A 24,189-nucleotide genomic window follows, 5' to 3' on the forward strand; every position below is an offset into this window, starting at 1 on the left:
TATGAAACACGACATCGTCTACAGTGAAATATTCTACTTGCAAATTTCATTCTTTTGTTTTGACGAATAAAGATCCTAAAGCTTCCTATTAAAGTTATTTTGAGACGCAAATCGTTTGTTTACGCAAGATATCACTATATCATCGCGTAATTTCGGACCACCATATATGCATATAAGATGCAATCCTGAAAGAAGCTATAATTTCTACAAAATTTGCCCAAATTGACAAACTTTCCATTTAATGAGTTGTATTTATTCTGGAAAATCGGAACCCATGCACATTTTAATATAGATCACAAAAATAAGAAATTTTCACTGTTCCCCCTCTATCATCGTTTCACAGTTACCCAAAGGGTCTATTTATGAAGATTGTCAAATTACACAGAACCATGACAAGTTACCAAAAAACTTTGTTCGCGGCAAATGTTGAACATAAAATTTGCTACAAATAACAGTAGAATAAACATTTATCTGGTGAACGGTAACTCATTAAAATGGAATAATGATTTTTATTGCAAATTTACTCTGACTGTTATAAAACAAACAAATATCCATTAAAAGAGATAGAGTGATCAGAAATCTTCCAAAATACAGTAACACGTGTAAAGAATTAGAAACCATGAAATATGAGGAAATGAGACGATTATGTTCATGCATTATGATTTTATTGCGATTGTTTCATAGTTCCTGCTGATCCACCGTTACCCTCTCTCCCCTATATGTTTCATGTAAAATTAAACGGAACACGGCAATGTTGCGTCATTTCGAGAATTACAGGTTGTTACATTATGTCATGTTTGCAATTACGTCAATGATAAAATTCATAATTTTTTGGTGTGTATATGAAAATTTTTGTATTCCCTCAAAATCTTAATTTATAGAAAAAAACATTTTTTCGGAATTTTCGGCATTAAAAAACATTCTACGCGGTCATTTTCTAAACAATTTCAAATATATGGAATGTTCTGGAAATGAAGAAGAAATAACCTTTCCAACGGTATGCTATGTTATGTTCTTTTATCAAAAATACTTTGCGGTTCTGGGACAACAATATGAAAACTACCATAATTTTGGCGATTTTTTCCAAGAAAATTATGAAAATTGGGTGCTTGGGTCAGAAATGTGGCCTTAAAGTTGAATCTGTTCAAGTCTTTCGTTCAGAGATCCAAAGGCTGAAAGCGACTGCATACGTACAAAGTGCAGAAGGCTCCTAATCGTTACGAACGGCAAAATACTGTGGGAAAGTCACGGGCCCGGAAACTGTACACCCATATGCTAATGAAACTTCATTATCTCATCATGGATTATGAGACTTACGGGGCCAAGGTGGACTTCTGGCAGCTTCTGGGGCTACTGTTCTTCACCGCCTAGCACAAGTTTGATTAAACACTTTTTTATGACTACTTCCGTTTGGGACCATCCATAAATGACGTAGCATTATATGGGGGAGGGGGGAGTTTGGTATTTTGTGATGATGTGTGACGACAGGGAGGTAGGGGGTCATGTCATGCTACGTAGCTTTTTTAAAGGGGAATAGGGGTTGACCTGATGTCACGAGAATCATACCCGTTTCCTCTAACTAACATCGTTTTTGATTTTTTTAAATTTTTTACGGGGACAACGAGGGGGGTGAGGGTTACGATCAAGCTACGTAATTACCAGGGGGTATATAGAAGTTTGTGACGAAATGCTACGATGGGGGAGGGGGGTGTTAAAAATCACTCAAAAAATGCTACGTCATTTATGGATCATCCCTTTAATTCAACAAAGTAGTGGAATTGAACGGAAAAAATCATAAAAAAGTGTTTAATATAACAAAACAAACAAAGTCGCTCAAAAACCGTGCTTTTTTAAATTTTGATGTTCCGGAGGAAGTAAGGAAGCAGAAACTTTCAACGTTTGCCAATAAATACATAATTTAGCAAGCGAGCAGCTCAAGTGGCAAACGGAGTACGCCGGGACTGTAAACGTGGAGATCTACTTTAAGGAGTGTGTACACGTCCTTTGTTGAAGCAACACAAGGGCTCTACGATATTCTGGCCGGATCAAGCTTCGTACCACTATTCAAACTTCAAAAGAAAATCTTTATTGGTTCCGAAAAATATTTTAATGTGCGGTCTAATTATAAATATATCTTCTGCAGATACCAAATTTGTAGGTCCTACAGGTTTTGAAATGTGGCGCATTTTTGAAAACATAGTCTGTAAGTAAATGTTTTAACTAAAGCCTTCTCTATCTCGAAACATACAGGACATACTAAGTTTTCATTTTCAGAAGATATATTTAAAATGATAGGACCTACAACTTTCTCGAAGATACCACATTTCTATCTAACATCATTAAAATTTGATAACAGCGTCGCCCTAGAGACTGAATTCCGAACTCATATGAAATAAGCAAATAAAGCGCTAGATGTTACACAACAACTTTGTCAAAGACACCATAACTCTAAAACGAAAGATAAGGAAAGGACGTGTGAATTGTGGGTTAGCCCCCGAATTACGAAAGTGCTCGTGAATTGAAAAGTAGTACCTGTAATGATCTCATTTTTTCTAGACTACATGGGTCAATAAGCTACTAATAACATAATGTATTTTTGAAATCAAACCCATGTTAACTTGGAAATGCGGATATTTTGTCCATTTCCTGTAAAAAATGCAAAATGTGAGTTAGCCCCTTTTGGACGCTAGCCATTCAGTTGTATTTTATTGGCATATTGCTGTTAGTTTTCGGAGATTATCCTAGTGCAATGTCAGCCAAATGGAACAGACAAACGGACCCTCGGTACATGTACTTGTGATTTTAATTAACTTAGTCCGAAGTAAAACTCAATAACTGAGTGGCACTGATGTAGTTTATATCATGTGCACTTCTAGTATATCTAGTATTCTAGTTATATCATTAGTACTTCTAGTATCTAGTACTTCTAGTTTCAAATGCGCTAATTGTAGTGAAAACCTCAAATCGAATTTCTGGGCTTGTCCTATTCTAGGAAAAATTATAAATTCTTGTTCTAAGCAACAAATACAATACATAAAAATTCACCTACTTCCTCAGGTACACTTCAAGAATACATGCTAATCCGCTTCAAAATAGAATAACTTCTCTACTTTTCAAAGGGGCGTAAACATTTCCACGTGCATTAATTTAAATATTTTTTTTGTTCGATTGCTGTATTTTATACAGCAAAACTTTCTGAGAACGAGATTCAGGGAATGAATATTTATGTACGAAAAATATATACACTGAAAAAATGTTGTGTCATTTTTCACAAAAACAAAAAATTTTGTTAAAAATTTTAATTGGAAAAAACCCATATTTTCTAATTTTTCACATTTTAGAAACAAAAACCTAAAGGGAAAAGAAATATTTTGAATGTGATTGTATGATGGAGAACTTATCGGTAAAAAAGTTTTTCTAACAATAACTTTATACATGTTTTTATTGTCATACTATTGACAAACAAAACTGTAATTTTACTACAAAATATAATTCTTAGTCTTATTTTAAATCAAAATGTATTTAACAAAAATCTTCCAAAATACAATAGTTTTCGAGATATGAGGAATTTTGTTCCAACAAAAACAGTTAATTCGTGTGATTATGCCCTTTTCAAAAGTTCGCGTTACCCAATCATAAAATGTCAAAAATCTAATGTTTATCGTTTTAAAGACGTAAAAGAAACTTTTTCAGCGTATTTGGATCATGGAGGAGCTTTCAATAAAAAAAGTTTACCTAACAACAACTTTTGACATATTTTTATAATCCATACTATTTACAGTCAAAAATACAATTTTTTTTAATGATCAATTGACATTTAATGATTGGGTAACGCGAACAACTTTTAAAAAGGCCATAATCACACGAATTAACTGTTTTTGTTGGAACAAAATTCCAAACTATCCCATTTTAAAAGATTTTTGTTAAATACATTTTGATTTTAGAATTATATTTTGTAATAAAATTACAGTTTTGTATGTCAATTAGCATGAAATTTAAAAACATGTATAAAGTTATTGAGCTTGAGCTTGTGCGTTATTGATCGGGACTAGCTGAAGTTGCACAGGGAATCAGTAGATAATTATGCTTGAGATTAGCGAAACATCTTTCAATGTGCAACTCCTGGTAATCCTAAAGTGTTTCTGATCAATACCGGCACCGGCCAGGCCCGAACGTAGATCGCGGAAGGAAAGGAAAGGAATTGTTAGTCCGATACTTGCTCTTGCTAGAGGCCGTATATACTAATGCGCACTCCACAAGTATCACGGGAGGAGGATATTTTTGTTAGTAGAGTATAGAAGTTGGATATACTTCTTCTTTACCGACGCCAGAGAGGTGATTCCACTACCTGGACTAGATATCGATCCATCAATTTCATGGACCGGGGAACAACGGCTTTACTTCCCTTCCAAAGGAAGACGTGACCACAGATTTGTTCACCTCAGAAAAATCTCAATGACCTCGGCTGGAATTGGACCCAGGCCAACTGGAATGAGTGGCGGTCACGCTTACCACTCAACCACCGGCGCCGTCATTAAAAACATGTATAAAGTTATTGTTAGAAAAACTTGTTTACCGATAAGTTCTCCATCATACAATCACATTAAAAAAAATTCTTTTCTTTTGAGGTTTTTATTGACAAAATAAAAAAGTAGAAAAATGGGTTTTTTTACAATTTAAATTTTTAACACCAAATTTTGTTTTTGTGGAAAATGACAATATTTTTTTCAGTGTATATTTTTTTTGCGCATAAATATTCATCCTCTGAAATTCGTTCTCAGAAAGTTTTGCTGTATAAAATACAATAATCGAACATTTTTTTTTTGAAATTAATGCACGTAGAAATGTTTACGCCCTTTAAAAAAATTGCTCTTGAATCAAAATAATCATACTAATTGTAGAAAATGTTTAGTCTTTCATGCCGATGAAAAGTGTAAAGTTTCGTTGGAATCTAAAATGGTCGGTCAGGATATTAATTATTTTCGGGCGGATCTTCGTGGAATTCCTCAGGTTCTTCTATCTCCGTCACACCGTCCTACTGATCCTGATCGAGAGTTTGGGTATCGAAGTTAAAACTGATCTTGGTATCGGTTTTATTGCTGCAGCGTATTTGCCTTTTCAGTGCATTGGCGAGCAAATTCATTTTTTGAAAGGACTTACAAAACTTACAAGAAATCGGTCGAAATTAATCACAATCGGTGATTTAACGACAAACACCGATCCCGGAGCAATTCCAATGGTAAACTACTTTTTAATGATTGCTCTGCTTGTTATTAATTAATTTTGTTCCCGAATGGACCTACGTGCTATTGGTCTGTAAGGAATCCACCACCAATTGATTTGGTTTTGAGAGATCAAAGTCACATTTGTAGCGAATTGATTACTCATGCTGACTTTGGTTCTGATCATCTTCCAGTAACTTATTCACTTTCTCAACAAGCTGCTTCCAATCCCATTGGCTCAGTGTTTAATGATCACAAAGCAAATTGGGAATGGTACAAAACTTATATTGAGAATTATTTTTATCATGATCATGATTTACAAAATAAAGCTGATCCTAGAAATTTATCAGTACCACCAGCATTGAAGGAAGGTGAACAAATACTTCTTACAAACGAAGAAAAAGCTCGAAAACTTGCTCATCAGTTTGATAGCGTCCATAATTTTAATCTCAACGTTGTGGGTCCTATTGAAAATGAAGTCTTACAAAAATATGAAAACGTTTCAAATCAAGTTTTGTCTATGATATATGAAAGCTCCTGGTTATGATGGAATTTTCAAAATTCTTTTTAAAAACCCTCCCAAAATCACCATGAGATACTTAGTCAACATATTCAACAAATGTTTTGAATTAGCGCACTTCCCTGCAGAATGGAAAAATGCCAAGGTCATTCCAATTCTGAAGCTAGATAAAAAGCAAGCAGAGGTATCTAGTTATCGACCAATTAGTTTACGTACAATTAGTACGCATTGGACATTCAACTACTCATTTATTAGTGAGAGTAACTAACATGATGAAGGCAAATATTTCAGAATGCTTTTCCATTGGAGTTGCTCTTCTAGACCAGAGCTTAAAAAAGTTGACATCGCTGCATGAACTTGAAAGAAAACGAAATTCAATTCATGCCCGCTGCGATGAATGAAGTTTTTAATTCGTTTCCATCGTCATTCGGTCTCCCGACGCAGCGCTTTCAGGTACGGACATGTTCGGTTTCAGAAGCAAAGTGAATTTTATTTCTATGCTGGCTCTGAGAGGAACTATCGATCAAAAGTGCACCAAATATAGATTACGCAGTTCACTTATGCTCGAATATGTAGAAGATGCTAACTTCTGCCTTCAAACTATCGACATAATAACAAATGAATGCTTTGGTTGGTGAATGAATTTATATTTCCTCTGCACTCAAGCATTCGATTCTGCATGAAATTTCAGTCAGTTGGAAAGTGAATGAATGAGAGAGGCGTTGAATCTGACTGTCGGTTTCGGTAAATGCAAGCAGAAATAGGTAACTGATTTTGAAATTTCGTAACACTGTTCTAGACATCGAAAAAGATTTCGACAGTGTTTGGCACAAAGGATTAAGAGCCAAAATGTGTGATTTCAATTTTCCTATTTAGTTAATAAAGATAATTAAAAATTATCTTACTAACCGAACCTTACAGGTAGCTTATCAGAATTGTAAATCTTATAAGCTACCCGATAAAGCAGGCGTTCCTCAAGGGTCAAGTGTCGCTTCAATCTCTCTGATCTTCCAAATCTACCCGCAGGCTGTAATAAGTAACTTTTCTGTGATGATACTAGCATCTCAGCCACCGGCAGGAGTCTTCTTATTATCTGCAGTCGACTGCAACGAAGCTTGAATATTTTCAATGATTACCTGAAAAAATGGAAAATTTCCACTAATGCGGCAAAAACACAATTGATTGCGTTTCCGCATAAGCCTAGAGCTTCTTCTCTTAAACCAAATCATAACCATATTATTTAATTTAATGTTGTCAGATCAAATTAAATACTTGGGTTTGATTTACGATAAAAAACTCACCTTTAAGGATCACATTGAAGGAATCCAAACAAAATGCAACAAATATATAAAATGTTCATATCCTCTTATAAACAGGAATTGTAGGCTCTGTCAAAATAACAAACTATTAATTTATAAACAAATATTTAGACCGGCAATGCTATATGCAGTGCCAATCTGGGCTAGTTCTTGTGCTGCTAGGAAGAAAACGCTTCAAAGGATTCAGAATAAAATTCTGAAAATGATTTTGAAGCGTCCTCCCTGGTTTAGCACAAACGAGTTGCACTGACTCGCAAACATAGAAACATTAGAAATTGTGACGAACAGTATTATAAGCAATTTCCGACAAAAATCGTTACAATCACTAATTGCATAATCTCTTTATAGTTTATAAGTTAGTTTATAAGATTTGATTAGCTCCTTATTCACACGACAAGTAGGTTTAAAACTACTTAACTGCGAAAGTTTATTATATCTTAATAATAATTAACCGAATCATGTAAACAATAAGGATGAAAAGTCATCACGTGTGGTTGAACACTCAATATACTAAATTAGTAATGCAATGCAAACAAAACAATACAATCAAATAGAAATAACATATAGAAAAGCATATGTAATATATGTCGTAATATTTACACAATTATACATAACATAACATTAACACAATTATACATTGTGTAATATTTACATAATTATGCATAACACCGTATTCTTCCTTCTTGGCTAAGAAACTTGCCATACTTCTAGCTTTCAATATTTCCTTATCTTTTCAATTGCCATTATAAGATATCCCATTTTGGGGGGTGGGCGTAGCGTAGTTGGTAAATCGATTGCCTTGTACGCAGCGCACCTGGGTTCGGCCCCGAACCCGCACATCGAGTTAGAAATTTTTCATAAGAGATTTTTCTAACCCGAAGAGGCAAATGACCTTAAGGTTGACAGCTCTATAATCGAAATTAAAAAATCCCATTTTGGAACTGTTGAAGTAAAATACGATATACCGACTTCATCTATGCGATGTGACGCTTTTTCATATTCATTGAATGTTACTCTTAATCTGTTTACGCCTGTTCAATTATAGGGGCCCCTTCGTTCAATAGCACCCAGGGGCCTCGAGTGGTCTAAGACGACCCTGGAAGGCTTTAGTCATAATGAACACTTTTATAGCTCATTCGGATTGAATTTGAAGAAATTGTGACTGCTTTGATCATGCAACATACCTTAAATTGAAACAATTAAGGAATGACGATTTAGATCTAGTGTAACCAAAATTTCTGGTCACGCCACTGGTCCAATCGGTACGAAGCACTTTTATTATACAACCATCATCGGTATGGAAGGGCTAAATTAGTTTCTTACAGTTTTCTATGTGGTCAATTAGACATTCATCAACAACATCGTTTTAGTACGATCGGCCACGTGACGTTTACGCTCCTTTCCGATGAGTTGACGCTGCTTGGCGTACCGTTCAAATGATATTTACTCCTGATGAGAATTCTGAAAAATCGCATTCTCACTGATTCAATATCAATACCCAGTTTATGAATTTTGTTCATCCCTGGGTTGCATTATGCTGTTCTAGCTTCCTCCTATTTGTTTGCTAACTGTTTTGGATTATGACTACAAGATATGCTGTAGAAAGGGAAATAGGAAATAAAAGAGGCTCATAGTCTGAGCAGGTAAATACCCACCCTTAAGTTAGTCAGCCTACTGCAACCATATTGCCGTTGATAATAGCTGTGAGAATATAAAAGAGTAAGAGAGAGAGTAAGTGATAATAACCGAGAAAGATCAAGCCAATAATAACAGCGGGATTGCTAAAAACAAGCGTACAACCGAAAGATAAACACAAACACCATGCGTTTCGATGTTGGACGAGATGAACTCCGGCCAGTCAACGGTTGTGATTAGGGAGGTAAACATCTGATTGTGAAGCCTCTGGTTCGACGTTCTCGACACGTTCTCGCGCGTAAGCTCGTAAAATTCGGGAAAGTGGTGTTTGCCTAAAGGCAGGAAATTCGGCAGGTTTTTGGAAGTGTTTTGCTGAGTCGAAGTGTTCGTTCCGTTTTTACCTTTACTTCAAAGTGGCGAGATAAAATTCAACAGTCTGCACATTATATTTTAAACCAGGTTAGGTTCATGATATTGAAATGTACACGCCAGAAAAAAAAATCGTAAGAAATTATAGATTTCACTCAAATCTAGGAGTGCTTGAATGTTCACTGTTGTGATATTAAAGGTTTTCACTGGTAATAATGTGTAACAATTGGTGTTTCTTTAATAAAGCGAGAAATCTGCTACTGTGCACATCTATGAAAATAGTACAACTGGTATGCGATAAAATAAGACTGAAGACTTGTATGGAAATTAGAATAGGTTCTAATAGATCTCTCGTGAACAGTTCTACGCAAATTCGATTTCGCCAAGCGGAATCTTCAGTTAGAAGAACAATGTTACAGTCAACCCGCATACCAGCTGGACTTTCATATTTTTCAACAGTCAAAGAACTGTCCACATTCAGTTAGTGTTCATCAATACTTTTCTTCCTCGAAAAAATCGTTTCACAATCATAGTCGTTTTTAAATAATATTACAAATATGAGTTCGATTGTCAATTTTTCTCTGTCTTCCACCAACATCTTACTTTCAACAAAGCATAGTTTTAAAAAAAAAACAGCAACGGTAGCATTGTATGAAACAGACTGCTAGTCATACTATCATTTGGCGGAAACCCAATAACACGTGCTAACCGCGCCGCCTCATGCCTATTTGGTGCGAAACGGTAAAGGTAGTGCTACCGGTGATACTATGTTTTATATAGGGTGTTGAACCCATTTTTGCAATGGTCTTTTAAAATGCTCTTGGAGAGAAATCAAATGTATTTATCGTTTGTTTGTAAACCGATTAACTGCGACATCCTGTGTATTAGAACTAGAACAGACAAATCACTCTAGTGGTCGGTGCTTGAGGTTAGTTTGTAACATATCGCTTTCGCTTTCTGACCTTCCTAAACTTGATTCTGTTACATCTAACAGGTTGGCTAAAAACGCTCTTACTAATCCAATTTGATGCTAGATCTGAGTTAAACCAGGAAAATACAAGAAACAGTATCGACTTCCGGGCCGGGACCGGTTACAAGTTACATTGATTTGTTGTAAATCCAAACTACGTGTATCAGACGGCCCGCTTCTCTGTTCAGTGATTTTGGATTATAAGACCTGTTTAAAATGTTCATCTTATATCACGCTTTTGGGTATTTACTTCACAACTGAGCATACAGTAAAAACCCAAATATAAGGGATCCGGTTGGATCATGTTCAGACTAATTTCAAAGCAAGCCCTTGGACAATACATTTACCGGAACGTACTCGAGCATAGTATTATTGAAGCTTATGCTCGGAAAGACTAAGATATATATTACAAGAATGAAAAACTGGAGTCGCGTGAAAAGTTCGTAGGCGAATTTGTTTTATTTCTCTTCATCTTCTTTTGTTTCACACAAAACATATTATAGAGATTTTTATTTGGTGCCGATCTTTTAATACATCTTCAATTCATAGATGCACACCTACAAAAAATCGTGTAAGTCTATGCTTTCCTGAACCTGACATATAAAAGAATTATGACGTAGTTTTACATTTGATTTTCATTTTATGTGACGTTGAATTTCTTAAATCACGTAAATTTACTATTCATATGGCATCTGTTCTGAATGGTAATAAATATAATTTTATGTCCCTTCGCGTGGAAATTACACTTTTCATGATAAATTAAACTGAACACCGATATATTTCGTCATTTTGTGAATTACGGTTTGTTAGATTGTGTCATGGTTTCGTTAACGACTTAATCCTTTTTTTCAATACGTCAACGACTTAATCCTTTTTTGTTGTGTGCACCCGTTACAGTTCCACGGTTAATGTGCCTTGTGCAGTGGTTTGCAGTGGTTGGAATTTCCATGAATGAAGCAGCTTAAATTTCTTGTTTTAGCTGATCCAATTGCGGCATTGTCGTACGAATAAAAAAACTTTTTTGTACCACTCTAAACAACATAATACAATCAACACCAACAAACAGGTTTTGACACACACACTGCTAAAACAAGAACGAACGGTCAACCTGGTGAATTTCGTATCTCCAAACAAACTGCCAGCACAAACAGTGAACGATTGCGGCTAGAGCCAGTACAACCACAAAAGCAACAAACGTAGGCTTATGACAAATGCAAATTTGGGGTAAACTGAGTTAGATATGCCATGTTACTTATTTGAAAAAACTCTACAAAGTGGCGTTTATGAAATTTTCAAATTCTGCTTGGTTATTGATATATAGCGAAAACGTGAAGAGAAATAATAAGTTTAAAGAATAATGACACGTCATACATATTTTGTCATCACTACACACTTGTGACACGTGCGAGTTTGACGCTTGTTTATACTTTTAGCAAAATGCAGTCAAATGATTTTCACAATAATTGAGAGATTTATCAGAATAGATAGAAATTTTTTTCTCAAGATGTGCTAAATGGCGCCTTTCATAAACTAGCACAACAGTGACGAAATACGAATATACAATAGCGAACCAAAGAAAAAGAAGCAAACAAGAACACCAAGCCGCACAGTGATCACATGGTCAAGGCTTCTGTCTGTCACGTTACATTTTTACACATATTTCATAAGATAAGTCAGCAAAAAGGATAAAATCAGATTCTATCCCAATTGCACATTATTAAGGTCACAAAACCGCACATTTTTTCTGCAGAAAGTTATTTTCTATCATGAACGGTTTTCGTGTTATTGTCATTTTAATACGTCTGTCACGTTACACAATTTTCGCAGTGAGTTTGGAGGTTGCCCGACTAAATTGAAAAAGTCTGTTCCGTTGGCCCCCAAATTTGCGTGAAACAAAAAAGTTCTTCGCTCAAAATAGTCTATTTTCACAGTAAATAGTGCGTCTAAATACTAAAACATTATTTTAAATTTGACCAAAGTCTGAACCCAGTTAGTCTTGTGTCTGGTGCGTAGTCATCAAAAGTCAGATATACACGAAAACTGATCGTGCTGTTTCGGTATTGTAGTCTCATGATTGAGCAATAAATTTGTTTCAAATAAATCGTGGTACTTGGGGAACACTATTCGTCGAGAGTTGCCACTTAGTGGAGTGTTATAAATAACTATTACTCAAGTTTGATAGGGGTATTTTGCCAAATTGGCCATTTCACCGAAAGACTGGATCTTTTAACTCTCAAAAATTTAATTTTTCGGTTGAAAACAAATATATTGTTTCTGGTGAAACCCCTAGTTTAAAACATCTCTAATCTACATGGGATAAAATCTGTTAATAACTTCACAAAAAATCATAGTTTCGCAAAATGAACCGTTTACAAAAATCGCTTTTCCAGTAAACTAATTCATGTCTAAAATACGTAGCGTTACACTCAAATGTTTGGTGATGTTACTGTGGTTGTGTCCTCAATATGATTTGGGTATACATTGATTTGTATTAACTAGTTATATCGACTAAAAGAGCCAAGAAATAGAAGATGTTCATGATTTCAGGAGGTTAGTTACGATTTTCGTAATTTCCATATGCGTTTTCGTGATGCTAATGTTTACTGACGAATTTTTCCGACGGGATAATGTGATTCATGTTCAGGATTTCAAAGTCTATGTCACGATTTCGGTTATTTCTCTTTCTGTTATCGTGATATATAACTATATGAATTTGTAGTAGGGTGGATGTACCAATAGTTGCATGCTTAAGGAAAACTTTCAGTCCCTACTTCATAGGAAAAATATAAAGATGGCTTAATAACAAATTTATGTATTCAAAACCGCTTGTACCACTATAGGAACACATGTACCAATAGTGGTGCAATCGCTAATTTCGGTTCCTATTGTTGCAAATCCCATTGCTTTCTTATGAGACTTGCAACTATAGGTACACTACATCAACTATAGGTGCAAGGGAGCTCAAAATTCTAAGAAAATCATTTTTTCAATAGTTATTTGAGCAAATTTCAAGGATAACAGTTTTATTGTCGCATAATTTTAGTGCGATGAATCGATAAAAAAATATTTGTTGATGGTTGGTACCTTAGTTAGGCGTATAACCCACTACTGCAACTATTGGTACACCTCAACTATAGGAGCACCCACCCTAATGATATATTATTTATGAATTTGTTTATGATATCAGGCGCTTAGTCACGATGTTCGTAATTTCTGTGTACGTTTTCGTGATATTTTATTCGTGAGTTAACTATCGGATTTTTCTGACATAGTAATGCGAATCATGTTTATGAATTCAGGAGGTTGGCGAACATTTCCGTAAATTCTTTGTGCGTTACCGCGATATGTTATTATTGATATTACTATAGGACTTTTGAAGCGGAGTCACGTGACAATATGAACTGCATCATGATGGCGTAATCGATCGACAGTATTCTATGGTTTTGTGAACTATTTCACGAACACGATGTAGTTTTGGTACTCAACGCAGTTTTCATTTTCTCTCCGGACATCACACTGAACCTCATCAAATAGTTTGCTTGTATCTATGACTTGTCGCTAGCAGCTAAAAACAGCTATGTGGGTGTCCATTATTAGATAACATAACGCTTTTAGGGGGAGAGGTGGTATTTATATGGGGAGGGGGAATAAGCTAGAACGTTACGTAACATTTTTTTACAAAAAATATTTCAATCAATATTTAACGTAATAGGGGAGAGAGGGATAGAGAAATTTGTGACAATTGATTACATGGGATATTTTATTATTTTATGAAACAGTTCTCGAAACACAACTAATTCCAAATTTGGTGAAAAAGTTCGCGTGAAAATTTTAAGACCACGTGAAAAGTTGAATGAATGTGAAAATGATTAGGGACATCTTTTAAATTTCAGAAGCATGCAAAATAGATCGTGAATAATATACTACGAATCATGAACCAGTTCGTGCGTCTATGAACGATATTTTATGATTATATGGACTATTTCACAAACATTTGCATTATTATTTGTATTAGAAAATTTGTGTCCATCTGACAATGAGTCTTAATGATCTAAACGAAAGATAATTAACCTAATGTTAGAGCAAACGGTGACCACATTATGATGCATTAAAAATGAAATCGAAGTACTCGGCAAAATCGTTGACAAGTAGAACTATCGCTAAAATTGGTGTTTTTTGATACCAGTTGTAAAATATTTTGATACTGGTGTCATATACATGTAGCTCACGGTAATATCAATGTAGCTCACGGTAATCGGCTTCGTTCCTTATAACAAGAAATATTTTCAAGCCATCGGTTAAAATTAGTTTTCCCTCACGCATTAGAACGAAGACCGCATCATTCACGAATAATGAAAATAGTATCGGACCTAGTGTACTACCTTGAGGAATTCCGGAATTATTAGAAAAGGTTTCAGACATGTCGTCACCAATTTGAACAACCATTGTTGAGATAAACAAGAAGTATCACTTTCTGTTAGCAGCAATTTATTTGTCAGCTCAAGCTGAAATCATCAAAATTAGTTTAAGGTTATGATTTTAATGTGTGTACCTTACAATTTAGTGTTCTTCTCCCAAGTAATTTTAAGGATCAGCAATCCAACTCGGAGTGTGTGAAATTAACTGTAATTACAATCAATCAGATTATAATAAATTCATTCTTGATATAATCGATACTACTGTCTGTTTTCAACTCACGCAAATACAATGTATAGTGGCCTTCTTGGCAATCGACACTTGGTCTTCAATCCAACGTGGTTCGCCCACCTAGTTAGGTAACTATTAGTTTAAGGTTTCTAGATACTAAGATTTCATTTTTTCACTTACTTATAGGTTTAGCTTAGCTTTTAGCAATTAAGATATAATGTAGTATAGGTTTAGTTTTAGTATAGTTCACTAGTTTTAGGTTTCGGTTCACTAGCAACACGTAAATAATTCGCAATCTCGCAATATTGTTTCCTGTTGTTTGACACTACGATCGACCTAACATCCTGCTGCCAAACCGTACTGATGACAACTATTTAAAGCGTCGCTTTGGTTGGCGCTTTCAAAGGGCCTGTACACTTTCCTGGCGAATCGGTGATGGTAACATCCCGGCCCCCGTAACTCTGCGTATTGGAAGCAGTTTTACCATTTTTTTGAACATCTAAGATCGCCAGCTTGCACACAGGACGCACTAGAATGCCTGTCGTAGTCTGGATCAGTGCCTTACGAACTCTCTCATCTGTACTTCGCCTAAGTTCTACCACCTTTCCACGTATCCAATTATTCCGTTTTTTCCCATCTGCGATGAATACCAGATCTCCCACTTCGACTGCTCGCGTGTCCTCAAACCATTTTGTTCGTCTACATATAGTTGGAAGGTATTCGCGAAGCCACCGATTCCAGAACAGATCTGACTGGTGGCGAATCTGGTTCCAGCTAGATCGAAGGGCCAATCGGGAATCCGTTGGGATTGCGGCCGGTTGTTTAACTCCAATTGAGCTTCCCAGTAAGAAATGGTTAGGAGTTAAAGCCTCCTGCTCCGCTGACTCCAAGGGGAGGTATGTTAAAGGTCTGCAGTTCACGATACTCTCGGCTTCTGCCAACAGCGTTAGGAACGCCTCATCGTGTAACTTTCTTCCACTGTCTATACTGAACATTGCCGTCTTGATTGAGTATACCATTCGCTCCCATGCACCACCCATGTGGGGAGCTGATGGTGGATTGAAAACCCATTTGGTATGCTCGTTGGTGAATGTTTCAGCCAGCCCGCGATGAATTTGCTCCTGCAATATTCGCTCAGCACCCACGAAGTTGGTTCCATTGTCTGAGTACACCTGCAAAGGTGCTCCACGTCGTGCGACGAATCTTCGGAAACACATAATGCAGCTTTCTGCGCTCAGGCTGTGTGCGACTTCTAAATGCACTGCTCTTATTGTAAGGCAAGTGAACAGTGCCACCCACCTCTTCACGTCACTTCTCCCTGATTTAACCAATATAGGTCCAAAAAAGTCCAAGCCAATGTAGGAGAATGGCCGAACGAATGCGGATAATCGCGCAGTTGGTAATGGTGCCATCATTGGGGTTATTGGTTGGGATTTTTGTATTTTGCATCTCTGACATTGTCGGGCTATTTTTCTTATAGTGGTTCGGAGATGAGGAATATAGAAATTTTGCCTTACCTCGTTCACAACTGTTTCGTTGTTGGCGTGGTGATATCTTCGGTGATAATCGTCCAGCAACAATTGGGTGACTCGGTGTTGCTTGGGAAGAAGGATGGGATATTTCACACCGAACCCAACATTCACTTCCATTGGAATTCGCCCATTTCGCCGGATAACACCATGTTCATCCAATATAGGATTTTGACCGTATAGCTGACTGCTCTTACTAAGAGTACCCTGTCCTCGCGTTGTCTTCAGGATGGCACATTCATCAGGATAGCTTTCTAGTTGGCATAAACGCAAAATAGAGTTTTCCGCAGCAATTATTGCGTCTTGCGTAAGGCATCCTGTGGAGCGCGACTGTCGAGCCACCTTTGCGTTGGAGAGAAACCGGTATACATATGCAACTGTTCGCAGCAGCTTTTTCCAGCGGGAAAACCGTTCAAACTGTATAATGGGACGTTCTTGTATAACTAAATGAACGTAGCAAGGTCTAAGCTCTTCTTCTGTGCGCATTTTCTTAAGATTTGGCTGTTCCGGCCACATGCGTTCGTGAAGATACAGAAATTCAGGTCCAGTAAACCATTGCTTCCAGTTGAAGCCTGGGCTATAACCCCACTTCGTAGCTTTGTCTGCAATATTTATTTTAGTAGGTACCCACTTCCATTCGTCTACTTCGGTTAGAGTGAGAATTTCTCCTATCCGACATGAAACGTACTGGCTGTATCGTCTGCTGTCAGATCTAATCCACGCCAGAACGATTCTTGAGTCTGACCAGAAAATCTTTTCGTCAATGTTTATGTTGTGGTTCTCCTCTATGAAGCGAGCTAATCGAGCACCCAGTATAGCGGCTTGCAGCTCCAGGCGAGGTATCGACAGCGGTTTGAGCGGAGCTACCTTCGTTTTAGCTGATACAATGGCACATGAGATTGTGTTTTCCGGCAAAACGAAGCGTAGGTAAGCTACAGAGCTACATGCCTCTTCACTCGCGTCTACAAATATGTGTAGTTGGGTAGAGAGCTCGGCTGATGGGTTGAAATTCATCATATAGCATCTAGGAATTTGAATGTCAACCAAGGAAGGGAGAAATCCTATCCATTTCCTCCATAACTCGTACTCTCCATCCTCTATTTCGTCGTCCCACGATATTCCTGAGCGCCATATTCGCTGGATCAAAATCTTACCATGAACAGAGAATAGTGCCAATATGCCTAAGGGGTCGAATAAACTCATGACGCACTTTAAGACTTGTCGTTTTGTCGGTCGCTGTTCTTCTGCGATTATTTTCGCTATGTCTTCTCGCATCTGTGTCGAAAACCCGAGTGAATCTGCTTCAGTTAACCACAACATGCCTAGCACTCGTTCTTTGTTATCGCCTTTGTCAAGATCCAAATTTTTGACAACTGTTTTTGAAGGCTCTTTGAGGTGATTCAACACTTCGGGTGCATTGGACAGCCAATTGCGGATTTCAAATCCGCCTTTCTGGTGGATCATCGTTACTTCTGTCGTGATAAGCTTGGCCTCGTCAATGGAATCGAAGCTATCCAAGTAATCGTCGACATAGTGTCCTTCGATAATTGCTTCGGCAGCCCTAGGCCACTTATCAGCAAATTCCTTTGCATTTCGGTTCTTGACGTACTGTGCAGAACACGGTGAACATGTGGCCCCGAAGGTGGCCACATCCATCAGAAAAATATCCGGCTTACGGTTTGGATCATCGCGCCAAAGAAACCGCTGGGATTGACAATCCTCCGAACGAATACGTATTTGGTGAAACATTTCACGGATGTCTCCGCTCACTGCTATGGGTCGTTGACGAAAACGAAACAAGGCACCTGGTAGAGAGCATAGTTGATCGGGGCCTTTCAGAAGGACCGAGTTTAGCGATATGCCGCATACGCTTGCCGCGGCATCCCAAATCAATCGAATCTTTTCGGGTTTCCTCGGGTTTATCACAGCTCCTAGCGGCAGATACCATATCCTGCGAGGGTCAGCCCTAGACAGTTCACTTGCTGATGCACGATGGGCGTAACCTTTCGATTGGTACTCTTTAATCTGCCTATGCAGATTGTCTTTCAATAATGGATCTCGTTGCATCCTTCGCTCCAAGCATTCTAGGCGACGTAATGCCATATGGTAGCTGTCTGGTAGCTCGAAGTGATCATATCGCCATAAGAGACCTGTTTCGTATTGACCATTCACCCGTTTTGTTGTATGTTCGAGAATTTGTCTTGCTCTCTTTTCGTCGGTTGGCTCCAAAGCTAGAGATAATTTCACCCCTGCATCTTCTTGGCCGAAATACTGTTTCACCATATCATGCAAGCTTTCCTCCGGTGCATCCAGAATGTGGTAGGTTACTCCAACTGTGGTGTTCTCATAATTTCCACCATAAATGCACCAACCTAGGCGGGTCTTGGCGGCCACGGGGTCTCCTTCACGTCCTTCTCGATACTTCAAAGGCAACGATAGTTTTAATTGGTCTAAACCCAAGAGGATACGCGGCTGAGCGCTCTTATAATCGTGTATTGGAAGGCCTTTCAAATGTGGATACTGCTCCATTAATTCTTTAAGGTTGAGTGATTGAATGGGGAGATTTAGTTCAGACACGGTTCTGGCTCGTTTTACTTGGAATTGGTTTCCTGTATTTTGTCCCGAGATACCGAACGAAACTTCTTGAGAGCCTGACTCACAACGAGTTACATTGCCTGTCCATTTCAGAATAAGTCCGCGTGATGGTCCATTTTCTCCCAATTGTTCCGCTAGCGACCGTTCCACGAGTGTCAATGAAGATCCATCGTCCAGAAAGGCGAACGTGTTAACAGAACCCATTTTTCCGTGAACTGTTACCGGAATGATTCGAAATAGTGCCTTTGGTGCTAGATCTCGGTGAGTAAGACTTTCTGAAGTTGTTGCATTTTCAGGTTTACTATGTAGGAGGCGGTGGTGTTTGAACTGACATCCATCAATCCCACATTGGATTGTAATTCGACAACGTCTTCTACCGTGCTGGTTGAGACAAGTGCGACACAATCGCTGGCTATTAACTTTTCGCCATCTTTCCTCCACATCCATGCTATTGAACAGTTCACAATCTTTTACGCGATGATTCACTTCTTCACATACCAGACACTTACGCGCAGGGCTGTCTGCCTGCGAACTCGTCACCATCTCTTCATCTGCCTCGGAGTGAGCATGAAGGAATCCACTATTTTGCTGTTTTGACTTGGGGTCCCTTTCTGAACGACGGTGATCAGCCTTACAGTCAGTAAGCGATGTAACTTGGCTAGCTGCGGAGACCAAGTGCGACATGAAATCAGCAAAGGTTTTCAAGGTGACGGTGTGTAGTGGTTGTTTATGTACAGCCCACTGGAGTTTCAAATGAGCTGGAAGTTTCTCCTCTAGCTCTTGAAGAAGAGACGGGTTTGTCAGATGAGCCTCCTGATTCGCTGCTATAAGGTGGTCACAGAGACTCTGCAGCTCCATTCCGAACTCCACTACTGTGTGTAGTTTTTCGATTTTTGGGGCCGGTGTGTTGCGTACCCGCTGTATTAAAGAGTTAATGAGTAATGCAGGACGGCCATAAAGCATTTTAAGTGTTTCCATCACTTGCGGCACGGAGCTTGGAAGAAGCAAGCGACTACGAACGGAATCTAGGGCCATTCCTTTCAGACAATGTTGCAATCTAACGAGATTTTCTGCGTGACTAAACCCACAGCACTCCGTCGTAATATTGAATTGGCTTAGGAACACTGGCCAGTCTTCTGGGTTGCCACTGAATTCTGGTAGGCCGCGAGACATTACGCGCCGTGCTGCAATCTGAGTTGGCGATAGATTACCAGCGTACATTTCTCCTCCGGTTTGCTCATGACTCAAAGTGTTGCCCTCCTGTTTGTACTCTGATAGCACAGGTGGCAACACCTCTCTGATTCTAGCACCATGCTGTCGAGAGATGGACCGTTCGCTGCTTCCAGAAGGTGCGTACATAAATGGTGACGGTGGCTCGGGAGTAGAGGCATGGTGCGTAGATTCTGACTGCCGGCTTCCAGACATGGAGTTTTTCCTGGGGGAGTTCGGTACAGTGTATCGAAGTTGCGCCACGAGTTTCTGGGCATCGTTCCGATATGGTGCCTTACCATTATTAGCTGTACTGTTGAGAGCGTCCTTTGCATCGTTTTGTATCCATTGAACAACCCTTTCAACACTGTTCCGACCCCTACTTCCTCTACTGACAATACTACCGCCATCACTTTTTGTATCGATTTGAACTTTCTTAAGTTCATATTTCTCTTGAAGAAAGGTTCTCTCCATATTTTCCTCCTCTTCCAGCTTCTTTCTATCGGCAGCTTCTTGTTCTAAGATTCGCCTTTTCTCCAGGGCTTTCTCCTGCAAGAACCGCTTTCTTTTGATTTCTTGCTCCTCCTCTAGTCTTTGGAGCTCCAGTGCGGCGATAGCTGAGCATCGCGACGATACAGTCCCTGATTCACTACTCACGACTAATGGCAGGCAGCTTGTGCACGTCCAATCGCGATGTTGAATAGAATCGGTGACACCAGCGCAGGTGAAGTGGTACCAATGATCACAATTGTCACATTGAACCAACTTTTCAGCCCAATCAGGGCGATTGCACACGGCACAGCTGCTGTTGTTGTTTGCCATCACACTGCTCGGTATAGGATCGTAGAATCCAATAAATTCTTGAGTTTGTTGAGATAAACAAGAAGTATCACTTTCTGTTAGCAGCAATTTATTTGTCAGCTCAAGCTGAAATCATCAAAATTAGTTTAAGGTTATGATTTTAATGTGTGTACCTTACAATTTAGTGTTCTTCTCCCAAGTAATTTTAAGGATCAGCAATCCAACTCGGAGTGTGTGAAATTAACTGTAATTACAATCAATCAGATTATAATAAATTCATTCTTGATATAATCGATACTACTGTCTGTTTTCAACTCACGCAAATACAATGTATAGTGGCCTTCTTGGCAATCGACACTTGGTCTTCAATCCAACGTGGTTCGCCCACCTAGTTAGGTAACTATTAGTTTAAGGTTTCTAGATACTAAGATTTCATTTTTTCACTTACTTATAGGTTTAGCTTAGCTTTTAGCAATTAAGATATAATGTAGTATAGGTTTAGTTTTAGTATAGTTCACTAGTTTTAGGTTTCGGTTCACTAGCAACACGTAAATAATTCGCAATCTCGCAATATTGTTTCCTGTTGTTTGACACTACGATCGACCTAACATCCTGCTGCCAAACCGTACTGATGACAACTATTTAAAGCGTCGCTTTGGTTGGCGCTTTCAAAGGGCCTGTACACTTTCCTGGCGAATCGGTGATGGTAACAACCATGGTATACCAGGTAGCATCGAAGCCAGTGGCAGAATCTCGCGGTACATCCTAGCTTACCAAGCTTTTCTAACAGTATATCGTGGTTAACTGTGCCGAAAGTGGCCTGTGTAGTCCGTGTCCACCCGGAGTTTACTAGATATTTTTTTCTGTGCGAAGCGATGTGATAGCTCTAGATTCTTCTTAACCGTTCGACCCTGGAAGAATCTGTACTGACAAGTGCTTATGTAATGTCGACTAGCTGAAAACAGCACTTCGTTGAAAAGCGATTCGAAAATTTCAACTGAGCACTTCCAATCATCAGGATTTTTTTGCTGCTGAAGTAACACATTGAAAATGTGCGATAGTGGGATCGCTAAATTATCGGAACACTTTTCAGAACAGCTGAAGGTATATTACTTAGTCCTAGAGCATAAGTCGATTTAGTTTTCTGTATTGCAGAGGTAACCCATTGTTCTGAAATGGTGAATACATCCATATCCACCGCACCAATGGGAACGTTTCATTGCGTTTTCGAGCTCGATAGCAGATGGCACATCAGGCTTGAAGACACTGGAGAAGTAGCTGGCAAATAGGGAGCATTTTACCGTCGTCGTAGTCAGTACTCCGCCCCCGTTTCCTTTCACTTCGCATTAACAAAAGTCCAGAAGCTCTTCGAATTTCGTCGTTCACATGTCCGTTGGACAGCAATTTGGCAATGGTTACTAATACCTATACTTGGAATTATGAACCGGTTCACGAATACATGAATAATATTCAGAGTTCAGGAAAATTGTTCACGTAAAAAATATGAAGATCATGCACATAGCTCCATATTTTATTAACTTTAACATGAAAGTGCAATCGTTTTTTTAAATTTATTTCACGAGCTGGAATGATCAATCGTGATAAATATACTAGCTTCGTAAAATAGTTCACAAAATATCGACTGTTTTGATTTTGTTAACTAATTCACAACCACGAATTCAAGATCATGATCAAGATGTATAAATCATGAATGCATTTACGTCTTATAGTCAGACCATAAATAATACTCCTAAATTTATGAAAAAATCATGAGTTACCATTTAGTTTATGAATAATCGAACAGAAAAACGATTTGGTGATGACATACCGAAAACTGTTACCGAAGTTGACAAAAAAATTATCTCCGCAAATAAACGTGACATGAAGGAGAATTCAACAACATAATTAGTAAACACATTATTTTTGTTCACGGTGCTGTTTTCCTAACTTAGAAACCTCATTGTTCTACTTTAACCCTCTGCTGCCCAAATTTTTGTTTGCTTAAAAATGCTATAGTAGATTTTTTTTTTGGAAAGGTGAAAGCCGAAAAATATCTTACCAGCTCACGAAAGCCATGGATTTTTCATTTGACCCTCAAAATGTGCAATATGGTCATTTTACGAGCCAAGATTTTATTGCTATTAACTTTTACTTCCGCATTTCACAGCTATAAAGGATCAACTATTTTTTTTATTTTCCCCAAAAATTTAAAAAATGATGAACATTTTTTAACTAAATTACACCACCATGCACCAAAAAGTTTTTTTTCTCGTTTGCCTCAAATTTTCAACTTTCAACGTAGAATTTATTCAACATAGTGATTTGAAAATGCATACAGTGTATTTGTATGATTAATAAAAAAAAGTTGTGAACAGGAAGAACTCTACAAAGATCCGTCCGAAAATCTTTCAAATCGTGACGGACCATTTTAGATTCCGACGATACTTTACATGTTTCACCGGCATGGAAGATTGAAAATTTTCCACAGTCAATTGGATTATTTTAACTCAATAGCAACTTTTCAAAAATTTGATTACTGTATTTTCGACAGTAAAACTATCTGAGAACGAGTAGCAGGGAATTAATATTTCTGTACGAAAAAATATACACTAAAAAAATGTGTCATTTTTCGAAAAAACAAAAAATTACGTTAAAAAGAAACATTTCGAATGTGATTGCATGATGGAGAGCCCATTCTTTTTATTTTCTAAAGAGATAGGAAACATTTTGAATGTGATTGCAATAACTTCTCACACGTTTCTAAATTTCATACAAATTGACATACAAAACTGTAATTTTATTACAGAATATAATTTAAATAATCATTTAAAATCAAAATACATTTAACAAAAATCTTACATAATGCGATAATTTTTGAGACATTTGAAACAAAAATAGCTCAAACAAAAACAATTAACTATGCTATTTTTAGAAATTATTTACTTTACCCCATCATTAATTAATGAAAAAATGTTTTTTAAATTTTTAACACATTTTTTTGGTTTTTTCGAACAATGGTGCAATTTTTTGCAGGGTATATTTTTTCATTCAGATGTATTCATTCCCTGTAACTCGTTCTCAGATAGTTTTGCTGCAGAAAATACAGTAATCGATATTTTTTGCCTTTCTCAATAGAAAGGTATTGCAATTGCTCTGAAAACCGACTTTTTAACGGAGGCCCGGAGGGCCGAGTGACATATACCATTCGATTCAGTTCGTCGAGTTCGGCAAATGTCTGTGTGTGTGTATGTATGTGTGTGTATGTATGTGTGTGTGTATGTGCGTCTGTGTGTGTGTACGCGAACACAATCTCACTCACTTTTCTCAGAGATGGATGAACCGATTTTTACAAACTTAGTCCCAAATGAAAGGT

The 24,189-nt window shown here is 37.8% G+C and overlaps 2 protein-coding genes across 6 annotated transcripts in view; one reads left to right on the forward strand and one right to left on the reverse strand.

Annotated features, from left to right (window-relative positions):
• The window catches only part of LOC131684221 (synaptic vesicular amine transporter), a 124,570-nt gene that overhangs the window by 13,457 nt on the left and 86,924 nt on the right, over window positions 1–24,189 (forward strand). Inside the window, exon 1 of one of the 5 annotated variants that reach the window (XM_058966911.1) lies at window positions 8,913–9,155. The exons of the other annotated variants lie outside the window; for them this stretch is intronic. The gene's annotated coding sequence lies outside the window, so the exon portion shown is untranslated. Of the gene's footprint in view, window positions 1–8,912; window positions 9,156–24,189 lie in introns of those variants that run through there. 5 annotated transcript variants of the gene reach the window in all.
• LOC131680676 (uncharacterized) lies at window positions 15,986–20,837 on the reverse strand. Its single transcript, XM_058961389.1, has 2 exons — window positions 16,200–20,837; window positions 15,986–16,000 (listed from the first exon to the last, which is right to left on the reverse strand). Exons 1-2 carry the CDS (start codon window positions 20,835–20,837, stop codon window positions 15,986–15,988), a joined length of 4,653 nt encoding a protein of 1,550 aa, XP_058817372.1.

Source organism: Topomyia yanbarensis, chromosome 2 (assembly GCF_030247195.1).
Source record: "Topomyia yanbarensis strain Yona2022 chromosome 2, ASM3024719v1, whole genome shotgun sequence".
Lineage (NCBI taxonomy): Eukaryota > Metazoa > Arthropoda > Insecta > Diptera > Culicidae > Topomyia > Topomyia yanbarensis.

What these genes read in the sequence shown, in the direction of transcription:
- LOC131680676 (XM_058961389.1), bottom strand. Translation starts at nt 20,837, where the DNA reads ATGGCAAACAACAACAGCAGCTGTGCCGTGTGCAATCGCCCTGATTGG.